The sequence below is a fragment of the Leptonotus elevatus genome, chromosome 6 (genome assembly GCF_054856555.1).
Source record: "Leptonotus elevatus isolate MCC_2025b chromosome 6, RoL_Lele_1.0, whole genome shotgun sequence".
NCBI classification, from domain to species: domain Eukaryota; kingdom Metazoa; phylum Chordata; class Actinopteri; order Syngnathiformes; family Syngnathidae; genus Leptonotus; species Leptonotus elevatus.
Window position 1 is genome coordinate 18,937,808 of NC_141244.1, and position 15,784 is coordinate 18,953,591.

General features: G+C 45.3%; 1 protein-coding gene and 44 non-coding genes across 45 annotated transcripts in view; all 45 read left to right on the top strand.

The window, feature by feature from the left end:
- trnal-cag (transfer RNA leucine (anticodon CAG)) overlaps positions 1 to 20 on the top strand; it is an 83-nt gene extending 63 nt beyond the window's left edge. The window contains exon 1 of the tRNA in view: positions 1 to 20. This exon is cut by the window's left edge and continues 63 nt beyond it. This is a non-coding gene — a tRNA (tRNA-Leu).
- Positions 1 to 15,636, top strand: part of LOC147172465 (neurexophilin-1) — a 29,683-nt gene extending 14,047 nt beyond the window's left edge. Inside the window, exons 2-3 of the mRNA XM_086078355.1 lie at positions 12,103 to 12,481; positions 13,415 to 15,636. Of these exons, the coding sequence (XP_085934481.1) occupies positions 12,103 to 12,481; positions 13,415 to 13,845 (810 nt within the window). The 3' untranslated portion in view covers positions 13,846 to 15,636. The remainder of the gene's footprint in view (positions 1 to 12,102; positions 12,482 to 13,414) is intronic.
- Positions 118 to 200, top strand: trnal-cag (transfer RNA leucine (anticodon CAG)). The gene has a single exon. It is a non-coding gene; the product is annotated as a tRNA-Leu (tRNA).
- On the top strand, positions 298 to 380 carry trnal-cag (transfer RNA leucine (anticodon CAG)). Its single transcript has one exon. It is a non-coding gene; the product is annotated as a tRNA-Leu (tRNA).
- Positions 479 to 561, top strand: trnal-cag (transfer RNA leucine (anticodon CAG)). The gene has a single exon. It is a non-coding gene; the product is annotated as a tRNA-Leu (tRNA).
- trnal-cag (transfer RNA leucine (anticodon CAG)) lies at positions 659 to 741 on the top strand. The gene has a single exon. It is a non-coding gene; the product is annotated as a tRNA-Leu (tRNA).
- Positions 839 to 921, top strand: trnal-cag (transfer RNA leucine (anticodon CAG)). The gene has a single exon. It is a non-coding gene; the product is annotated as a tRNA-Leu (tRNA).
- On the top strand, positions 1,020 to 1,102 carry trnal-cag (transfer RNA leucine (anticodon CAG)). Its single transcript has one exon. It is a non-coding gene; the product is annotated as a tRNA-Leu (tRNA).
- Positions 1,380 to 1,462, top strand: trnal-cag (transfer RNA leucine (anticodon CAG)). The gene has a single exon. It is a non-coding gene; the product is annotated as a tRNA-Leu (tRNA).
- Positions 1,560 to 1,642, top strand: trnal-cag (transfer RNA leucine (anticodon CAG)). Its single transcript has one exon. It is a non-coding gene; the product is annotated as a tRNA-Leu (tRNA).
- On the top strand, positions 1,740 to 1,822 carry trnal-cag (transfer RNA leucine (anticodon CAG)). Its single transcript has one exon. It is a non-coding gene; the product is annotated as a tRNA-Leu (tRNA).
- On the top strand, positions 2,100 to 2,182 carry trnal-cag (transfer RNA leucine (anticodon CAG)). Its single transcript has one exon. It is a non-coding gene; the product is annotated as a tRNA-Leu (tRNA).
- trnal-cag (transfer RNA leucine (anticodon CAG)) lies at positions 2,280 to 2,362 on the top strand. The gene has a single exon. It is a non-coding gene; the product is annotated as a tRNA-Leu (tRNA).
- On the top strand, positions 2,460 to 2,542 carry trnal-cag (transfer RNA leucine (anticodon CAG)). The gene has a single exon. It is a non-coding gene; the product is annotated as a tRNA-Leu (tRNA).
- trnal-cag (transfer RNA leucine (anticodon CAG)) lies at positions 2,640 to 2,722 on the top strand. Its single transcript has one exon. It is a non-coding gene; the product is annotated as a tRNA-Leu (tRNA).
- On the top strand, positions 3,000 to 3,082 carry trnal-cag (transfer RNA leucine (anticodon CAG)). Its single transcript has one exon. It is a non-coding gene; the product is annotated as a tRNA-Leu (tRNA).
- trnal-cag (transfer RNA leucine (anticodon CAG)) lies at positions 3,361 to 3,443 on the top strand. The gene has a single exon. It is a non-coding gene; the product is annotated as a tRNA-Leu (tRNA).
- Positions 3,541 to 3,623, top strand: trnal-cag (transfer RNA leucine (anticodon CAG)). The gene has a single exon. It is a non-coding gene; the product is annotated as a tRNA-Leu (tRNA).
- Positions 3,721 to 3,803, top strand: trnal-cag (transfer RNA leucine (anticodon CAG)). Its single transcript has one exon. It is a non-coding gene; the product is annotated as a tRNA-Leu (tRNA).
- Positions 4,081 to 4,163, top strand: trnal-cag (transfer RNA leucine (anticodon CAG)). Its single transcript has one exon. It is a non-coding gene; the product is annotated as a tRNA-Leu (tRNA).
- Positions 4,261 to 4,343, top strand: trnal-cag (transfer RNA leucine (anticodon CAG)). The gene has a single exon. It is a non-coding gene; the product is annotated as a tRNA-Leu (tRNA).
- trnal-cag (transfer RNA leucine (anticodon CAG)) lies at positions 4,442 to 4,524 on the top strand. Its single transcript has one exon. It is a non-coding gene; the product is annotated as a tRNA-Leu (tRNA).
- On the top strand, positions 4,622 to 4,704 carry trnal-cag (transfer RNA leucine (anticodon CAG)). Its single transcript has one exon. It is a non-coding gene; the product is annotated as a tRNA-Leu (tRNA).
- On the top strand, positions 4,802 to 4,884 carry trnal-cag (transfer RNA leucine (anticodon CAG)). The gene has a single exon. It is a non-coding gene; the product is annotated as a tRNA-Leu (tRNA).
- trnal-cag (transfer RNA leucine (anticodon CAG)) lies at positions 4,983 to 5,065 on the top strand. The gene has a single exon. It is a non-coding gene; the product is annotated as a tRNA-Leu (tRNA).
- On the top strand, positions 5,163 to 5,245 carry trnal-cag (transfer RNA leucine (anticodon CAG)). Its single transcript has one exon. It is a non-coding gene; the product is annotated as a tRNA-Leu (tRNA).
- On the top strand, positions 5,343 to 5,425 carry trnal-cag (transfer RNA leucine (anticodon CAG)). The gene has a single exon. It is a non-coding gene; the product is annotated as a tRNA-Leu (tRNA).
- On the top strand, positions 5,524 to 5,606 carry trnal-cag (transfer RNA leucine (anticodon CAG)). The gene has a single exon. It is a non-coding gene; the product is annotated as a tRNA-Leu (tRNA).
- Positions 5,884 to 5,966, top strand: trnal-cag (transfer RNA leucine (anticodon CAG)). The gene has a single exon. It is a non-coding gene; the product is annotated as a tRNA-Leu (tRNA).
- On the top strand, positions 6,064 to 6,146 carry trnal-cag (transfer RNA leucine (anticodon CAG)). The gene has a single exon. It is a non-coding gene; the product is annotated as a tRNA-Leu (tRNA).
- On the top strand, positions 6,424 to 6,506 carry trnal-cag (transfer RNA leucine (anticodon CAG)). The gene has a single exon. It is a non-coding gene; the product is annotated as a tRNA-Leu (tRNA).
- trnal-cag (transfer RNA leucine (anticodon CAG)) lies at positions 6,604 to 6,686 on the top strand. Its single transcript has one exon. It is a non-coding gene; the product is annotated as a tRNA-Leu (tRNA).
- trnal-cag (transfer RNA leucine (anticodon CAG)) lies at positions 6,785 to 6,867 on the top strand. The gene has a single exon. It is a non-coding gene; the product is annotated as a tRNA-Leu (tRNA).
- trnal-cag (transfer RNA leucine (anticodon CAG)) lies at positions 6,965 to 7,047 on the top strand. Its single transcript has one exon. It is a non-coding gene; the product is annotated as a tRNA-Leu (tRNA).
- Positions 7,145 to 7,227, top strand: trnal-cag (transfer RNA leucine (anticodon CAG)). Its single transcript has one exon. It is a non-coding gene; the product is annotated as a tRNA-Leu (tRNA).
- On the top strand, positions 7,325 to 7,407 carry trnal-cag (transfer RNA leucine (anticodon CAG)). Its single transcript has one exon. It is a non-coding gene; the product is annotated as a tRNA-Leu (tRNA).
- On the top strand, positions 7,505 to 7,587 carry trnal-cag (transfer RNA leucine (anticodon CAG)). Its single transcript has one exon. It is a non-coding gene; the product is annotated as a tRNA-Leu (tRNA).
- trnal-cag (transfer RNA leucine (anticodon CAG)) lies at positions 7,865 to 7,947 on the top strand. Its single transcript has one exon. It is a non-coding gene; the product is annotated as a tRNA-Leu (tRNA).
- Positions 8,045 to 8,127, top strand: trnal-cag (transfer RNA leucine (anticodon CAG)). Its single transcript has one exon. It is a non-coding gene; the product is annotated as a tRNA-Leu (tRNA).
- On the top strand, positions 8,225 to 8,307 carry trnal-cag (transfer RNA leucine (anticodon CAG)). The gene has a single exon. It is a non-coding gene; the product is annotated as a tRNA-Leu (tRNA).
- Positions 8,405 to 8,487, top strand: trnal-cag (transfer RNA leucine (anticodon CAG)). Its single transcript has one exon. It is a non-coding gene; the product is annotated as a tRNA-Leu (tRNA).
- On the top strand, positions 8,585 to 8,667 carry trnal-cag (transfer RNA leucine (anticodon CAG)). Its single transcript has one exon. It is a non-coding gene; the product is annotated as a tRNA-Leu (tRNA).
- trnal-cag (transfer RNA leucine (anticodon CAG)) lies at positions 8,765 to 8,847 on the top strand. Its single transcript has one exon. It is a non-coding gene; the product is annotated as a tRNA-Leu (tRNA).
- trnal-cag (transfer RNA leucine (anticodon CAG)) lies at positions 8,945 to 9,027 on the top strand. Its single transcript has one exon. It is a non-coding gene; the product is annotated as a tRNA-Leu (tRNA).
- trnal-cag (transfer RNA leucine (anticodon CAG)) lies at positions 9,125 to 9,207 on the top strand. The gene has a single exon. It is a non-coding gene; the product is annotated as a tRNA-Leu (tRNA).
- Positions 15,637 to 15,784: the final 148 nt, after the last annotated feature.

Sequence of the window (15,784 nt, forward strand, 5' to 3'; positions counted from 1 at the left end):
TTCGAATCCCACTTCTGACACAATGCTTTTACCTGACTGAATGGAAAAAATAAGTTTTCATCTGCCTTATACCAATGAACCAAACCGAAAAACAACCGACCTTTGTAAGAAAGAGCCGTCAGGATGGCCGAGCGGTCTAAGGCGCTGCGTTCAGGTCGCAGTCTCCCCTGGAGGCGTGGGTTCGAATCCCACTTCTGACACAATGCTTTTACCTGACTGAATGGAAAAAATAAGTTTTCATCTGCCTTATACCAATGAACCAAACCGAAATACAACCGACCTTTGCAAGAAAGACCTGTCAGGATGGCCGAGCGGTCTAAGGCGCTGCGTTCAGGTCGCAGTCTCCCCTGGAGGCGTGGGTTCGAATCCCACTTCTGACACAATGCTTTTACCTGACGGAATGGAAAAAAATAAGTCTTCATCGACCTTATACCAATGAACCAAACCAAAATACAACCGACCTTTGCAAGAAAGACCTGTCAGGATGGCCGAGCGGTCTAAGGCGCTGCGTTCAGGTTGCAGTCTCCCCTGGAGGCGTGGGTTCGAATCCCACTTCTGACACAATGCTTTTACCTGACTGAATGGAAAAAATAAGTTTTCATCTGCCTTATACCAATGAACCAAACCGAAAAACAACCGACCTTTGTAAGAAAGAGCCGTCAGGATGGCCGAGCGGTCTAAGGCGTTGCGTTCAGGTCGCAGTCTCCCCTGGAGGCGTGGGTTCGAATCCCACTTCTGACACAATGCTTTTACCTGACTGAATGGAAAAAATAAGTTTTCATCTGCCTTATACCAATGAACCAAACCGAAAAACAACCGACCTTTGTAAGAAAGAGCCGTCAGGATGGCCGAGCGGGCTAAGGCGATGCGTTCAGGTCGCAGTCTCCCCTGGAGGCGTGGGTTCGAATCCCACTTCTGACACAATGCTTTTACCTGACGGAATGGAAAAAAATAAGTCTTCATCGACCTTATACCAATGAACCAAACCAAAATACAACCGACCTTTGCAAGAAAGACCTGTCAGGATGGCCGAGCGGTCTAAGGCGCTGCGTTCAGGTCGCAGTCTCCCCTGGAGGCGTGGGTTCGAATCCCACTTCTGACACAATGCTTTTACCTGACGGAATGGAAAAAATAAGTCTTCATCGACCTTATACCAATGAACCAAACCAAAAAACAACCGACCTTTGTAAGAAAGAGCCGTCAGGATGGCCAAGCGGTCTAAGGCGCTGCGTTCAGGTCGCAGTCTCCCCTAGAGGCGTGGGTTCGAATCCCACTTCTGACACAATGCTTTTACCTGACTGAATGGAAAAAATAAGTTTTCATCTGCCTTATACCAATGAACCAAACCGAAAAACAACCGACCTTTGTAAGAAAGAGCCGTCAGGATGGCCGAGCGGTCTAAGGCGCTGCGTTCAGGTCGCAGTCTCCCCTGGAGGCGTGGGTTCGAATCCCACTTCTGACACAATGCTTTTACCTGACTGAATGGAAAAAATAAGTTTTCATCTGCCTTATACCAATGAACCAAACCGAAAAACAACCGACCTTTGTAAGAAAGAGCCGTCAGGATGGCCGAGCGGTCTAAGGCGCTGCGTTCAGGTCGCAGTCTCCCCTGGAGGCGTGGGTTCGAATCCCACTTCTGACACAATGCTTTTACCTGACTGAATGGAAAAAATAAGTTTTCATCTGCCTTATACCAATGAACCAAACCGAAAAACAACCGACCTTTGTAAGAAAGAGCTGTCAGGATGGCCGAGTGGTCTAAGGCGCTGCGTTCAGGTCGCAGTCTCCCCTGGAGGCGTGGGTTCGAATCCCACTTCTGACACAATGCTTTTACCTGACGGAATGGAAAAAATAAGTCTTCATCGACCTTATACCAATGAACCAAACCAAAATACAACCGACCTTTGCAAGAAAGACCTGTCAGGATGGCCGAGCGGTCTAAGGCGCTGCGTTCAGGTCGCAGTCTACCCTGGAGGCGTGGGTTCGAATCCCACTTCTGACACAATGCTTTTACCTGACTGAATGGAAAAAATAAGTTTTCATCTGCCTTATACCAATGAACCAAACCGAAAAACAACCGACCTTTGTAAGAAAGAGCCGTCAGGATGGCCGAGCGGTCTAAGGCGCTGCGTTCAGGTCGCAGTCTCCCCTGGAGGCGTGGGTTCGAATCCCACTTCTGACACAATGCTTTTACCTGACTGAATGGAAAAAATAAGTTTTCATCTGCCTTATACCAATGAACCAAACCGAAAAACAACCGACCTTTGTAAGAAAGAGCCGTCAGGATGGCCGAGCGGTCTAAGGCGCTGCGTTCAGGTCGCAGTCTCCCCTGGAGGCGTGGGTTCGAATCCCACTTCTGACACAATGCTTTTACCTGACTGAATGGAAAAAATAAGTTTTCATCTGCCTTATACCAATGAACCAAACCGAAAAACAACCGACCTTTGTAAGAAAGAGCCGTCAGGATGGCCGAGCGGTCTAAGGCGCTGCGTTCAGGTCGCAGTCTCCCCTGGAGGCGTGGGTTCGAATCCCACTTCTGACACAATGCTTTTACCTGACTGAATGGAAAAAATAAGTTTTCATCTGCCTTATACCAATGAACCAAACCGAAAAACAACCGACCTTTGTAAGAAAGAGCCGTCAGGATGGCCGAGTGGTCTAAGGCGCTGCGTTCAGGTCGCAGTCTCCCCTGGAGGCGTGGGTTCGAATCCCACTTCTGACACAATGCTTTTACCTGACGGAATGGAAAAAATAAGTCTTCATCGACCTTATACCAATGAACCAAACCAAAATACAACCGACCTTTGCAAGAAAGACCTGTCAGGATGGCCGAGCGGTCTAAGGCGCTGCGTTCAGGTCGCAGTCTACCCTGGAGGCGTGGGTTCGAATCCCACTTCTGACACAATGCTTTTACCTGACTGAATGGAAAAAATAAGTTTTCATCTGCCTTATACCAATGAACCAAACCGAAAAACAACCGACCTTTGTAAGAAAGAGCCGTCAGGATGGCCGAGTAGTCTAAGGCGATGCGTTCAGGTCGCAGTCTCCCCTGGAGGCGTGGGTTCGAATCCCACTTCTGACACAATGCTTTTACCTGACGGAATGGAAAAAAATAAGTCTTCATCGACCTTATACCAATGAACCAAACCAAAATACAACCGACCTTTGCAAGAAAGACCTGTCAGGATGGCCAAGCGGTCTAAGGCGCTGCGTTCAGGTTGCAGTCTCCCCTAGAGGCGTGGGTTCGAATCCCACTTCTGACACAATGCTTTTACCTGACTGAATGGAAAAAATAAGTTTTCATCTGCCTTATACCAATGAACCAAACCGAAAAACAACCGACCTTTGTAAGAAAGAGCCGTCAGGATGGCCGAGCGGTCTAAGGCGTTGCGTTCAGGTCGCAGTCTCCCCTGGAGGCGTGGGTTCGAATCCCACTTCTGACACAATGCTTTTACCTGACTGAATGGAAAAAATAAGTTTTCATCTGCCTTATACCAATGAACCAAACCGAAAAACAACCGACCTTTGTAAGAAAGAGCCGTCAGGATGGCCGAGCGGGCTAAGGCGATGCGTTCAGGTCGCAGTCTCCCCTGGAGGCGTGGGTTCGAATCCCACTTCTGACACAATGCTTTTACCTGACTGAATGGAAAAAATAAGTTTTCATCTGCCTTATACCAATGAACCAAACCGAAATACAACCGACCTTTGCAAGAAAGACCTGTCAGGATGGCCGAGCGGTCTAAGGCGCTGCGTTCAGGTCGCAGTCTCCCCTGGAGGCGTGGGTTCGAATCCCACTTCTGACACAATGCTTTTACCTGACGGAATGGAAAAAATAAGTCTTCATCGACCTTATACCAATGAACCAAACCAAAAAACAACCGACCTTTGTAAGAAAGAGCCGTCAGGATGGCCAAGCGGTCTAAGGCGCTGCGTTCAGGTTGCAGTCTCCCCTAGAGGCGTGGGTTCGAATCCCACTTCTGACACAATGCTTTTACCTGACTGAATGGAAAAAATAAGTTTTCATCTGCCTTATACCAATGAACCAAACCGAAAAACAACCGACCTTTGTAAGAAAGAGCCGTCAGGATGGCCGAGCGGTCTAAGGCGCTGCGTTCAGGTCGCAGTCTCCCCTGGAGGCGTGGGTTCGAATCCCACTTCTGACACAATGCTTTTACCTGACTGAATGGAAAAAATAAGTTTTCATCTGCCTTATACCAATGAACCAAACCGAAATACAACCGACCTTTGCAAGAAAGACCTGTCAGGATGGCCGAGCGGTCTAAGGCGCTGCGTTCAGGTCGCAGTCTCCCCTGGAGGCGTGGGTTCGAATCCCACTTCTGACACAATGCTTTTACCTGACGGAATGGAAAAAAATAAGTCTTCATCGACCTTATACCAATGAACCAAACCAAAATACAACCGACCTTTGCAAGAAAGACCTGTCAGGATGGCCGAGCGGTCTAAGGCGCTGCGTTCAGGTTGCAGTCTCCCCTGGAGGCGTGGGTTCGAATCCCACTTCTGACACAATGCTTTTACCTGACTGAATGGAAAAAATAAGTTTTCATCTGCCTTATACCAATGAACCAAACCGAAAAACAACCGACCTTTGTAAGAAAGAGCCGTCAGGATGGCCGAGCGGTCTAAGGCGCTGCGTTCAGGTCGCAGTCTCCCCTGGAGGCGTGGGTTCGAATCCCACTTCTGACACAATGCTTTTACCTGACTGAATGGAAAAAATAAGTTTTCATCTGCCTTATACCAATGAACCAAACCGAAATACAACCGACCTTTGCAAGAAAGACCTGTCAGGATGGCCGAGCGGTCTAAGGCGCTGCGTTCAGGTCGCAGTCTCCCCTGGAGGCGTGGGTTCGAATCCCACTTCTGACACAATGCTTTTACCTGACGGAATGGAAAAAAATAAGTCTTCATCGACCTTATACCAATGAACCAAACCAAAATACAACCGACCTTTGCAAGAAAGACCTGTCAGGATGGCCGAGCGGTCTAAGGCGCTGCGTTCAGGTTGCAGTCTCCCCTGGAGGCGTGGGTTCGAATCCCACTTCTGACACAATGCTTTTACCTGACTGAATGGAAAAAATAAGTTTTCATCTGCCTTATACCAATGAACCAAACCGAAAAACAACCGACCTTTGTAAGAAAGAGCCGTCAGGATGGCCGAGCGGTCTAAGGCGTTGCGTTCAGGTCGCAGTCTCCCCTGGAGGCGTGGGTTCGAATCCCACTTCTGACACAATGCTTTTACCTGACTGAATGGAAAAAATAAGTTTTCATCTGCCTTATACCAATGAACCAAACCGAAAAACAACCGACCTTTGTAAGAAAGAGCCGTCAGGATGGCCGAGCGGGCTAAGGCGATGCGTTCAGGTCGCAGTCTCCCCTGGAGGCGTGGGTTCGAATCCCACTTCTGACACAATGCTTTTACCTGACGGAATGGAAAAAAATAAGTCTTCATCGACCTTATACCAATGAACCAAACCAAAATACAACCGACCTTTGCAAGAAAGACCTGTCAGGATGGCCGAGCGGTCTAAGGCGCTGCGTTCAGGTCGCAGTCTCCCCTGGAGGCGTGGGTTCGAATCCCACTTCTGACACAATGCTTTTACCTGACGGAATGGAAAAAATAAGTCTTCATCGACCTTATACCAATGAACCAAACCAAAAAACAACCGACCTTTGTAAGAAAGAGCCGTCAGGATGGCCAAGCGGTCTAAGGCGCTGCGTTCAGGTCGCAGTCTCCCCTAGAGGCGTGGGTTCGAATCCCACTTCTGACACAATGCTTTTACCTGACTGAATGGAAAAAATAAGTTTTCATCTGCCTTATACCAATGAACCAAACCGAAAAACAACCGACCTTTGTAAGAAAGAGCCGTCAGGATGGCCGAGCGGTCTAAGGCGCTGCGTTCAGGTCGCAGTCTCCCCTGGAGGCGTGGGTTCGAATCCCACTTCTGACACAATGCTTTTACCTGACTGAATGGAAAAAATAAGTTTTCATCTGCCTTATACCAATGAACCAAACCGAAATACAACCGACCTTTGCAAGAAAGACCTGTCAGGATGGCCGAGCGGTCTAAGGCGCTGCGTTCAGGTCGCAGTCTCCCCTGGAGGCGTGGGTTCGAATCCCACTTCTGACACAATGCTTTTACCTGACGGAATGGAAAAAATAAGTCTTCATCGACCTTATACCAATGAACCAAACCAAAAAACAACCGACCTTTGTAAGAAAGAGCCGTCAGGATGGCCAAGCGGTCTAAGGCGCTGCGTTCAGGTTGCAGTCTCCCCTAGAGGCGTGGGTTCGAATCCCACTTCTGACACAATGCTTTTACCTGACTGAATGGAAAAAATAAGTTTTCATCTGCCTTATACCAATGAACCAAACCGAAAAACAACCGACCTTTGTAAGAAAGAGCCGTCAGGATGGCCGAGCGGTCTAAGGCGCTGCGTTCAGGTCGCAGTCTCCCCTGGAGGCGTGGGTTCGAATCCCACTTCTGACACAATGCTTTTACCTGACTGAATGGAAAAAATAAGTTTTCATCTGCCTTATACCAATGAACCAAACCGAAATACAACCGACCTTTGCAAGAAAGACCTGTCAGGATGGCCGAGCGGTCTAAGGCGCTGCGTTCAGGTCGCAGTCTCCCCTGGAGGCGTGGGTTCGAATCCCACTTCTGACACAATGCTTTTACCTGACGGAATGGAAAAAAATAAGTCTTCATCGACCTTATACCAATGAACCAAACCAAAATACAACCGACCTTTGCAAGAAAGACCTGTCAGGATGGCCGAGCGGTCTAAGGCGCTGCGTTCAGGTTGCAGTCTCCCCTGGAGGCGTGGGTTCGAATCCCACTTCTGACACAATGCTTTTACCTGACGGAATGGAAAAAATAAGTCTTCATCGACCTTATACCAATGAACCAAACCAAAAAACAACCGACCTTTGTAAGAAAGAGCCGTCAGGATGGCCAAGCGGTCTAAGGCGCTGCGTTCAGGTCGCAGTCTCCCCTAGAGGCGTGGGTTCGAATCCCACTTCTGACACAATGCTTTTACCTGACTGAATGGAAAAAATAAGTTTTCATCTGCCTTATACCAATGAACCAAACCGAAAAACAACCGACCTTTGTAAGAAAGAGCCGTCAGGATGGCCGAGCGGTCTAAGGCGCTGCGTTCAGGTCGCAGTCTCCCCTGGAGGCGTGGGTTCGAATCCCACTTCTGACACAATGCTTTTACCTGACTGAATGGAAAAAATAAGTTTTCATCTGCCTTATACCAATGAACCAAACCGAAAAACAACCGACCTTTGTAAGAAAGAGCCGTCAGGATGGCCGAGCGGTCTAAGGCGCTGCGTTCAGGTCGCAGTCTCCCCTGGAGGCGCGGGTTCGAATCCCACTTCTGACACAATGCTTTTACCTGATGGAATGGAAAAAATAAGTCTTCATCGACCTTATACCAATGAACAAAACCAAAAAACAACCGACCTTTGTAAGAAAGAGCCGTCAGGATGGCCGAGGGGTCTAAGGCGCTGCGTTCAGGTCGCAGTCTCCCCTGGAGGCGCGGGTTCGAATCCCACTTCTGACACAATGCTTTTACCTGATGGAATGGAAAAAATAAGTCTTCATCGACCTTATACCAATGAACAAAACCAAAAAACAACCGACCTTTGTAAGAAAGAGCCATCAGGATGGCCGAGGGGTCTAAGGCGCTGCGTTCAGGTCTCAGTCTCCCCTGGAGGCGTGGGTTCGAATCCCACTTCTGACACAATGCTTTTACCTGACGGAATGGAAAAAATAAGTCTTCATCGACCTTATACCAATGAACCAAACCAAAATACAACCGACCTTTGTAAGAAAGACCTGTCAGGATGGCCGAGCGGTCTAAGGCGCTGCGTTCAGGTCGCAGTCTCCCCTGGAGGCGTGGGTTCGAATCCCACTTCTGACACAATGCTTTTACCTGACTGAATGGAAAAAATAAGTTTTCATCTGCCTTATACCAATGAACCAAACCGAAAAACAACCGACCTTTGTAAGAAAGAGCCGTCAGGATGGCCGAGTGGTCTAAGGCGCTGCGTTCAGGTTGCAGTCTCCCCTGGAGGGGTGGGTTCGAATCCCACTTCTGACACAATGCTTTTACCTGACGGAATGGAAAAAATAAGTCTTCATCGACCTTATACCAATGAACTAAACCAAAAAACAACCGACCTTTGTAACAAAGAGCCGTCAGGATGGCCGAGCGGTCTAAGGCGCTGCGTTCAGGTCGCAGTTTCCCCTGGAGGCGTGGGTTCGAATCCCACTTCTGACACAATGCTTTTACCTGACTGAATGGAAAAAATAAGTTTTCATCTGCCTTATACCAATGAACCAAACTGAAAAACAACCGACCTTTGTAAGAAAGAGCCGTCAGGATGGCCGAGTGGTCTAAGGCGCTGCGTTCAGGTCGCAGTCTCCCCTGGAGGCGTGGGTTCGAATCCCACTTCTGACACAATGCTTTTACCTGACGGAATGGAAAAAATAAGTCTTCATCGACCTTATACCAATGAACAAAACCAAAAAACAACCGACCTTTGTAAGAAAGAGCCGTCAGGATGGCCGAGCGGTCTAAGGCGCTGCGTTCAGGTCGCAGTCTCCCCTGGAGGCGTGGGTTCGAATCCCACTTCTGACACAATGCTTTTACCTGACTGAATGGAAAAAATAAGTTTTCATCTGCCTTATACCAATGAACCAAACCGAAAAACAACCGACCTTTGTAAGAAAGAGCCGTCAGGATGGCCGAGCGGTCTAAGGCGCTGCGTTCAGGTCGCAGTCTCCCCTGGAGGCGTGGGTTCGAATCCCACTTCTGACACAATGCTTTTACCTGACTGAATGGAAAAAATAAGTTTTCATCTGCCTTATACCAATGAACCAAACCGAAAAACAACCGACCTTTGTAAGAAAGAGCCGTCAGGATGGCCGAGCGGTCTAAGGCGCTGCGTTCAGGTCGCAGTCTCCCCTGGAGGCGTGGGTTCGAATCCCACTTCTGACACAATGCTTTTACCTGATGGAATGGAAAAAATAAGTCTTCATCGACCTTATACCAATGAACCAAACCAAAATACAACCGACCTTTGCAAGAAAGACCTGTCAGGATGGCCGAGCGGTCTAAGGCGCTGCGTTCAGGTCGCAGTCTCCCCTGGAGGCGTGGGTTCGAATCCCACTTCTGACACAATGCTTTTACCTGACTGAATGGAAAAAATAAGTTTTCATCTGCCTTATACCAATGAACCAAACCGAAAAACAACCGACCTTTGTAAGAAAGAGCCGTCAGGATGGCCGAGCGGTCTAAGGCGCTGCGTTCAGGTCGCAGTCTCCCCTGGAGGCGTGTGTTTGAATCCCACTTCTGACACCATGCTTTTACCCAAGTACTCTGACTTAAAGGAAAAAATTCTGTTCATCTACCTTACAATAAACTAAACCAAAAAACACTTCTGACACAATGGTTTTACCTGACTGAATGGAAAAAATAAGTCTTCATCTACCTTATACCGGGTTAGGGTTAGAGTTAGGGTTAGGGTTAGGGTTAGGGTTAGGGTTAGGGTTTAGGGTTAAGATTAAGGTTATGGTTAGGGTTTAGGGTTAGGATCTGCTGTCAGGGTTATGTATATATATATATATATATATATACACACAGATATCAGTGCAAATATTTTACTCTAAAAAAGTCCTGCGGTGACTTCCTTTGAAAAAGAAAAAAGATCAACCCTTAAGGATAGGGTTTATGGTTAGGGTTAGGATCTGCTGTCAGGGGTCATGTATGGGTTATGTATGTGTATATATATATATATATATATATATATATATACAGATAGATAAGTTAAAGTGTTAACTCAATGATCAATCACAAAAAAATATTGCATTTATCATGTATTAACACAGATTAATCACACTGTTAATTTCGACCGCAGATTATTCTCTAGTTTTACGTTAAAGGTGGCACAGGTTGTGTTTGAGCAATAAACATAATGTCAAGCTGTTAAGTAAAACATTTAATAAATGTTTGCATATAACATTCTGAATTTTTGTTCATGTACAACTACTGGGGTTTTAAATGATAAATTTAAATGATAAATTAATTATTTTAAATTATATTTGTAATGAACTGATTAGAAAAAGAGGAGTAAGAGAGCAAAAAATATTAAATGTAGAAAGAATTAACTAATTAACAAGTGCTCTTCAAAGATGGCGAGGGGAAAAATGTTGATGAAAGGCCTTTTCAATTAAGTGATTCATCTTGATTAATCAAATTAAGATTTGATTAATCTGATTAAAATTTGTCTGACAGCTCTAATATATATATATAAATAAATAAATATATATATATATATATATATATATAAATATATATATATATATATATATATATATATATATATATATATACATTCAAATATCTTTTTTCCATTTAATTAGGAAAGTTATGCTTTTTTTGGGTGGGGCGGTATAAATGTTTACTTTGTAAGGCGGCACATAGCGTGTGTATGAAATCACAAGTCGTCACTTTAATGTAAAAATGAAGGAGAGTCCACTTTGCAGCTGCTTGCTCGGCATTTTGTAAGACGCCACTTCGTTGAACTTGTCCATCCTTAAGGAGCTTTACGTCAAGGCGTAATGGCGACCATAAATCCCGCGCGGGAAGTCCGGGCCGACGCCTGCTGCTGAATTTATCTTCTGATAATACATCATGGCGGCCAACGCGCGTTAGACAAAAGCCGCGCTTCATTAACGCCGTTTAACTGCGCCGCTGAGCCACAAAACATTCCAATTCATACCTCATCTCACCTTGTCAGTGCAAATATTTTACTCTTAAAAAGTCCTGCGGTGACTTCTTTGAAAAAAAAAAAAAGATCTATGCACGTTTTTACCACGACAATCGGCTCGTCCATCACCGTGTTCTCTTCAAAAACAACCAGAGGCCATCTTTCTCCAAAAGTCCGAGTGCACAAAGCCGCCGCGTCCTTCGCGGGGAAAGATCATTCACGGCCTCACACAATGCACGTGAAAGAAGACCTTATTTTCACTCTATTGATCGGCCCGGCCAAGATACAAAAAAACGGCGAAGGCTACGCTCAGATGGATCTGCTGTCACGTAGCGGCGAGGGTCTCGTCGCATAGCTGGCGCTGTCATTCGCGGGATTGTTGGAGATGACTCATCCATCATTGGGGAAGGGGGGGGGCACGTTCAACGGGTGAGCCAGAAGGAGGGCGGGAAGGCGCTCCGTCTTGATTTAGACGACACGCCAAAGACGTTTGGTGCTCTGTACGCGTCGGTGGCGAACATCAGCGCTTTGTGGAACGGGTGATGATGGACGGCGAGAGCGTGTGCTGATGGAGGAAGCTCCAACGTCAAGCTGCTGTCATGCTTGTGAGATATATATATATATATATATATATATATATATATATATATATATATATATATATATATATTAGGGGTGGGAATTTTTGAATGTCTCACGATTCGATTCAGATTTTTGGGTGTGCGATTCGACGATTTGATTCAGAATCGATTTTTGATTAAGAACGATTTTTGATTGACAATGATTTTTGCTTCAATTCAGAGATGTTCAAGGAATCGTAATGATCTACTCCAGTCTGACTCGCTAATGCTAATTAGCGCTCTACTCGCGGCACTTTTATCACTCAAAAAAACATCTCCACGCTGCAAAAAAAAAAACTTTTATTGGAATAACTTGATCGTGACTTTTTCCTTCTACTCTCTAATGTGGCTATACCTTAACAGTGTATCAGACCGCGTGGAACCACACTGCCAAAAACAAGTGGCCAAATCGGGTACAACATGAACAGTGCTCCCAATAAAGGCACACACAAAGAAAAGGGAAGACAGTATAAAATATAAAATAATTTAAATAAAATCTATTTTGGGACATTTAAAATCGATTCTGAATCGTACTAAATGAGAATATATATATATATGCACAAATCAGTGGCGACTCAAATGAAGTAGCGAATGAGTATTTCCAGATTTGAGTCACATTGTGTCATTTGTGTGCAATTACTTGGATATTGGCGTTGAAAATTGACGTTCATCTTTGTCATCCAGGTGCTCGGAGCTGACTCGAGATCAGCAAACGGCGACAAATCCAAGATGAAGTCCTACTGGTCCGCTAGTAGCAAGGCAGCTCAGACTTGGTCGGTCAGCCGCCTTCTGGCCCACACGCTGGACGGCAAGGACAACTTCACCTCGGTGGACTTGGACTTCCACATGGAGGAGGATTTGGACTCGGACTCCAAGCAGTGGACCTGGCTCTCTAACGCTTCCGTGTCTTCGGCCCCAGGGGGGCGCTCCCGGGCCAAGAGGAGGCCGATCGTGAAGACGGGCAAGTTCAAGAAGATGTTCGGATGGGGCGATTTCCACTCCAACATCAAGACGGTCAAGTTGAACCTGCTCATCACCGGCAAGATCGTGGATCACGGCAACGGTACAATAGCTCGGGCTTTTTTCTTTTTCTTTTTTTTACATGGCATGAACGAACTGGGCGAGATCTTTTCCACGCCTTCCTTAAAAAATATATTTGATGCATACAAACCCCAATTCCAATGAAAAGTTGGGACGTTATGTAAAATGCAAATAAGAATAAAACACAATCATTTGCAAATCATTTACAATTGTCTACAAAGACAAGAGATTTTTTCTTATTTTATTTTTTGCAAATATTCACATTTTGACATGGGCAAGTTTACCACTGTTGCATCATCTGTCCTTTTAAAAACACTAAATAAGTGGGAACTAATGACACTAATTCAGTTGAAGTCGTATTTTGCGGGTCTGGACTGCCAGTCTAAATACTCACACTATTTTACTACGAAGCCACACTATTGTAACGCGTGCAGAATGTGGCTTGACATATGTAAGTCGACTCCCCTCAAAAAAATCTTGACAATCATATATTCAATGCAGCCCCACTATTTTCTAGGTTTTTCATATTCTTGTTAACAAAAGTGGAAAAAAATGTGAAACTAATAGAAATTGTTCAAATGAATTTTTGACGTCTATAGCCGTCAATGGCAGTGAATGAGTTAATCAGAATGTCATGTTTAAACTTGTGAGGTCACATATAACAATAAGAAATGTGGACTCATCAGACCACGGCATACTTTCTCGGTGTTGCTGATCTGTGGCTTTCACTTTGCGTGGTAGAATTTTAACTTGCATTTGTAGATGTAGGGACAAACTGTGACGGACTCTAATTTTGTGAACCCGAGCTCATGTGGCAATGTACTTCTTGTCAATTGAATTCAGGTTGAAAGCGATTTGCAAATCATCTTTAAATTGTATTTACATTTGACACAAGATCCCAACGTCATCAGAATTGAACTTTCCCCCTCCACTAAAAGCACGTCATTATTTCCAGGTACCTTCAGCGTCTACTTCCGACACAACTCCACCGGGCAGGGCAACGTGTCGGTAGGGCTCGTACCTCCCACCAAGGCGGTGGAGTTCCACGTCCACCGCCACCACCACCAGCAGCAGCAGAACCACCATCAGCAGGAGCTGCGGATCCAGCAGCAGACGGCGATGGAGAGCAAGGAGAGCAAGCTGTTCAACTGCCGCGTGGAGTACGAGAAGGTGGAACGCGGCACCCGAAACTCGCTGTGCGCCCACGACCCGTCTCAGAGTTGCCCTCAGGACCAGACCCAGAGCCACGTCTCCTGGCTGTGCTCCAAACCCTTCAAAGTCATCTGCATCTTCATCACCTTCCACAGCACCGACTACAAGCTGGTGCAGAAAGTGTGCCCCGACTACAACTACCACAGCGACACGCCCTACACGCCCACCGGTTGACGCGGACGCAGATGGAGGAGGGAGAAGGAAGCGGACTCATCCCGGTCTCCAGTCTGAAGGCCGGAGACGCCCCGGGGCGATCAGGGACGCTTGGACAACTCCCGCAAAGTGAATCATGTAAATACCCTGACGCCACCGACAACGTTTTTCTTTTTTCTTTTGTTTGTCATCTGTAGCTTTTTACGACTTAATCGCAGACGCCAATCAGATGCCAGCAATCAGTCGGCGGCGCTTGAGAGGACATTTTGATTTACAGTGATCCGCTCGTCATCATGGGAGTGACGCAGCAGACCCGCTCGTGATGATTCAAAGTCTGCACTATAGGGAGACCATGAAGTATTCCTTTGCAGCCGTTCTCACTCTTACGCTGTAAAAAAAATAATAATAATAAAATAAAATAAAAAGGGGGGCTACTATTTTATCACATTATTTTGAGGAAACAAAAAAACTACAAATAAAAGCATGATAGCTACAAGCTATTTATTTGTCACCCCAGTTCAACTTACTGTAAAACTGACACAAAACAAAACAATCAAATTAGCATTGGTTTTTTTTAAACCACACCTTATCATTTCAGCTAACAAAAGTCCACTAGCTTAATGATAACATAATAAAGTGAAACACAGTGAGCTAACAGAAATTAGCTTAGATGTTACCTTCAAACGACGCATTAGCCTAATAGCATAATTGCTGTACAGTACTCATTTTTTAACAGTTGACTGTTACCTAATAAATAAAAACCTAACCCTAAACTGAATCATTGAACAATGACGGTCCATCCTGAAATTTGACCCAAAAGCTGGTGAGTGGGTCGCGGACAGCTAGTAAAAGTTTGTATTTTTTAAATTTATTTATGTATTTATTTATTTATTTTCAGAACAGAACTCTCACATTTCGTCATTTCTCACTTAATAAAAGAAGCTAAATAAAGTGCAATGTGCCACTTACAAGTGCACATTTTCAGTCAAATAGACATTGTTAGCTAATTTAATGTAGCCTAGCCCACTGCTAGTTCGAACAAATTGTAATCACTCATCCCATTGAATATAGACATTAAACAAAGCGAATCAAATAAACACGAGCACATATTCTCACATCACCTGCTGTTTGACGACGAATCACTCAAGTGGCTAACGCATTGGCCAGTGACCAGCCAGCTGATGCTACACTCTGATTCGCTGAGTGCCATGTCACTCAATAGTATATAGTAATAAATAATGATAATAATTTGTCGTAATTAAAGAATCATTTTCAGACCAATTATGTACTGAGCCAATGAACCATCTGCACCCCCCCCCCCCCACAAACACACACACCTTTTATGCAACACCCTTAAGATAGTAGTAAGTAGTAATCTGTATTATTAGTTTGTAAAGGCCACATACACGCCAGCGTCTTTGTATTTTTTCCATATCAAACAATTTTTTAACGCTAATGTTGATGTAAGGATGTTAATTGTTTTGGCCGTTTAAAGGGAAGGTCAACCCTCACCCACCGCCCCCACCCCGCTCCCCCAAAAAGGTTTTCGTGGGGTTGAGTTCCCCAATTGGCAATTATAAACAATTGGGTGGGTATCCATTTTTTTTCACGACCTTTCAGGGGTTCGCTGTTCTTGTTCTATGTTGCAAGGTGTCACATTAAAAAAATGTGTTTATTGTGTGTCATGTGTTTAAAGGTCCCCCTAACCAATCACATCCAGTGATGGAATAAAATGGACATTCAAAAAAATTTGAGATGCAGATTATTTCTTCACGTGTGTCCAAAAATCTCTAAGATAGCAGCCGAGCCGACACTCCGGAATCTGACCCTTGTGTGGTGGAGGGGGGCGGGGGGAGTATCACGCACCGTGATGAAAAGAAAGTGAGACAACATCTTCACCACTTCCTGTATGTATTATTTTGTATTTTCTGCTCCTTTTTGTGTGTTTAACTTCAAATAA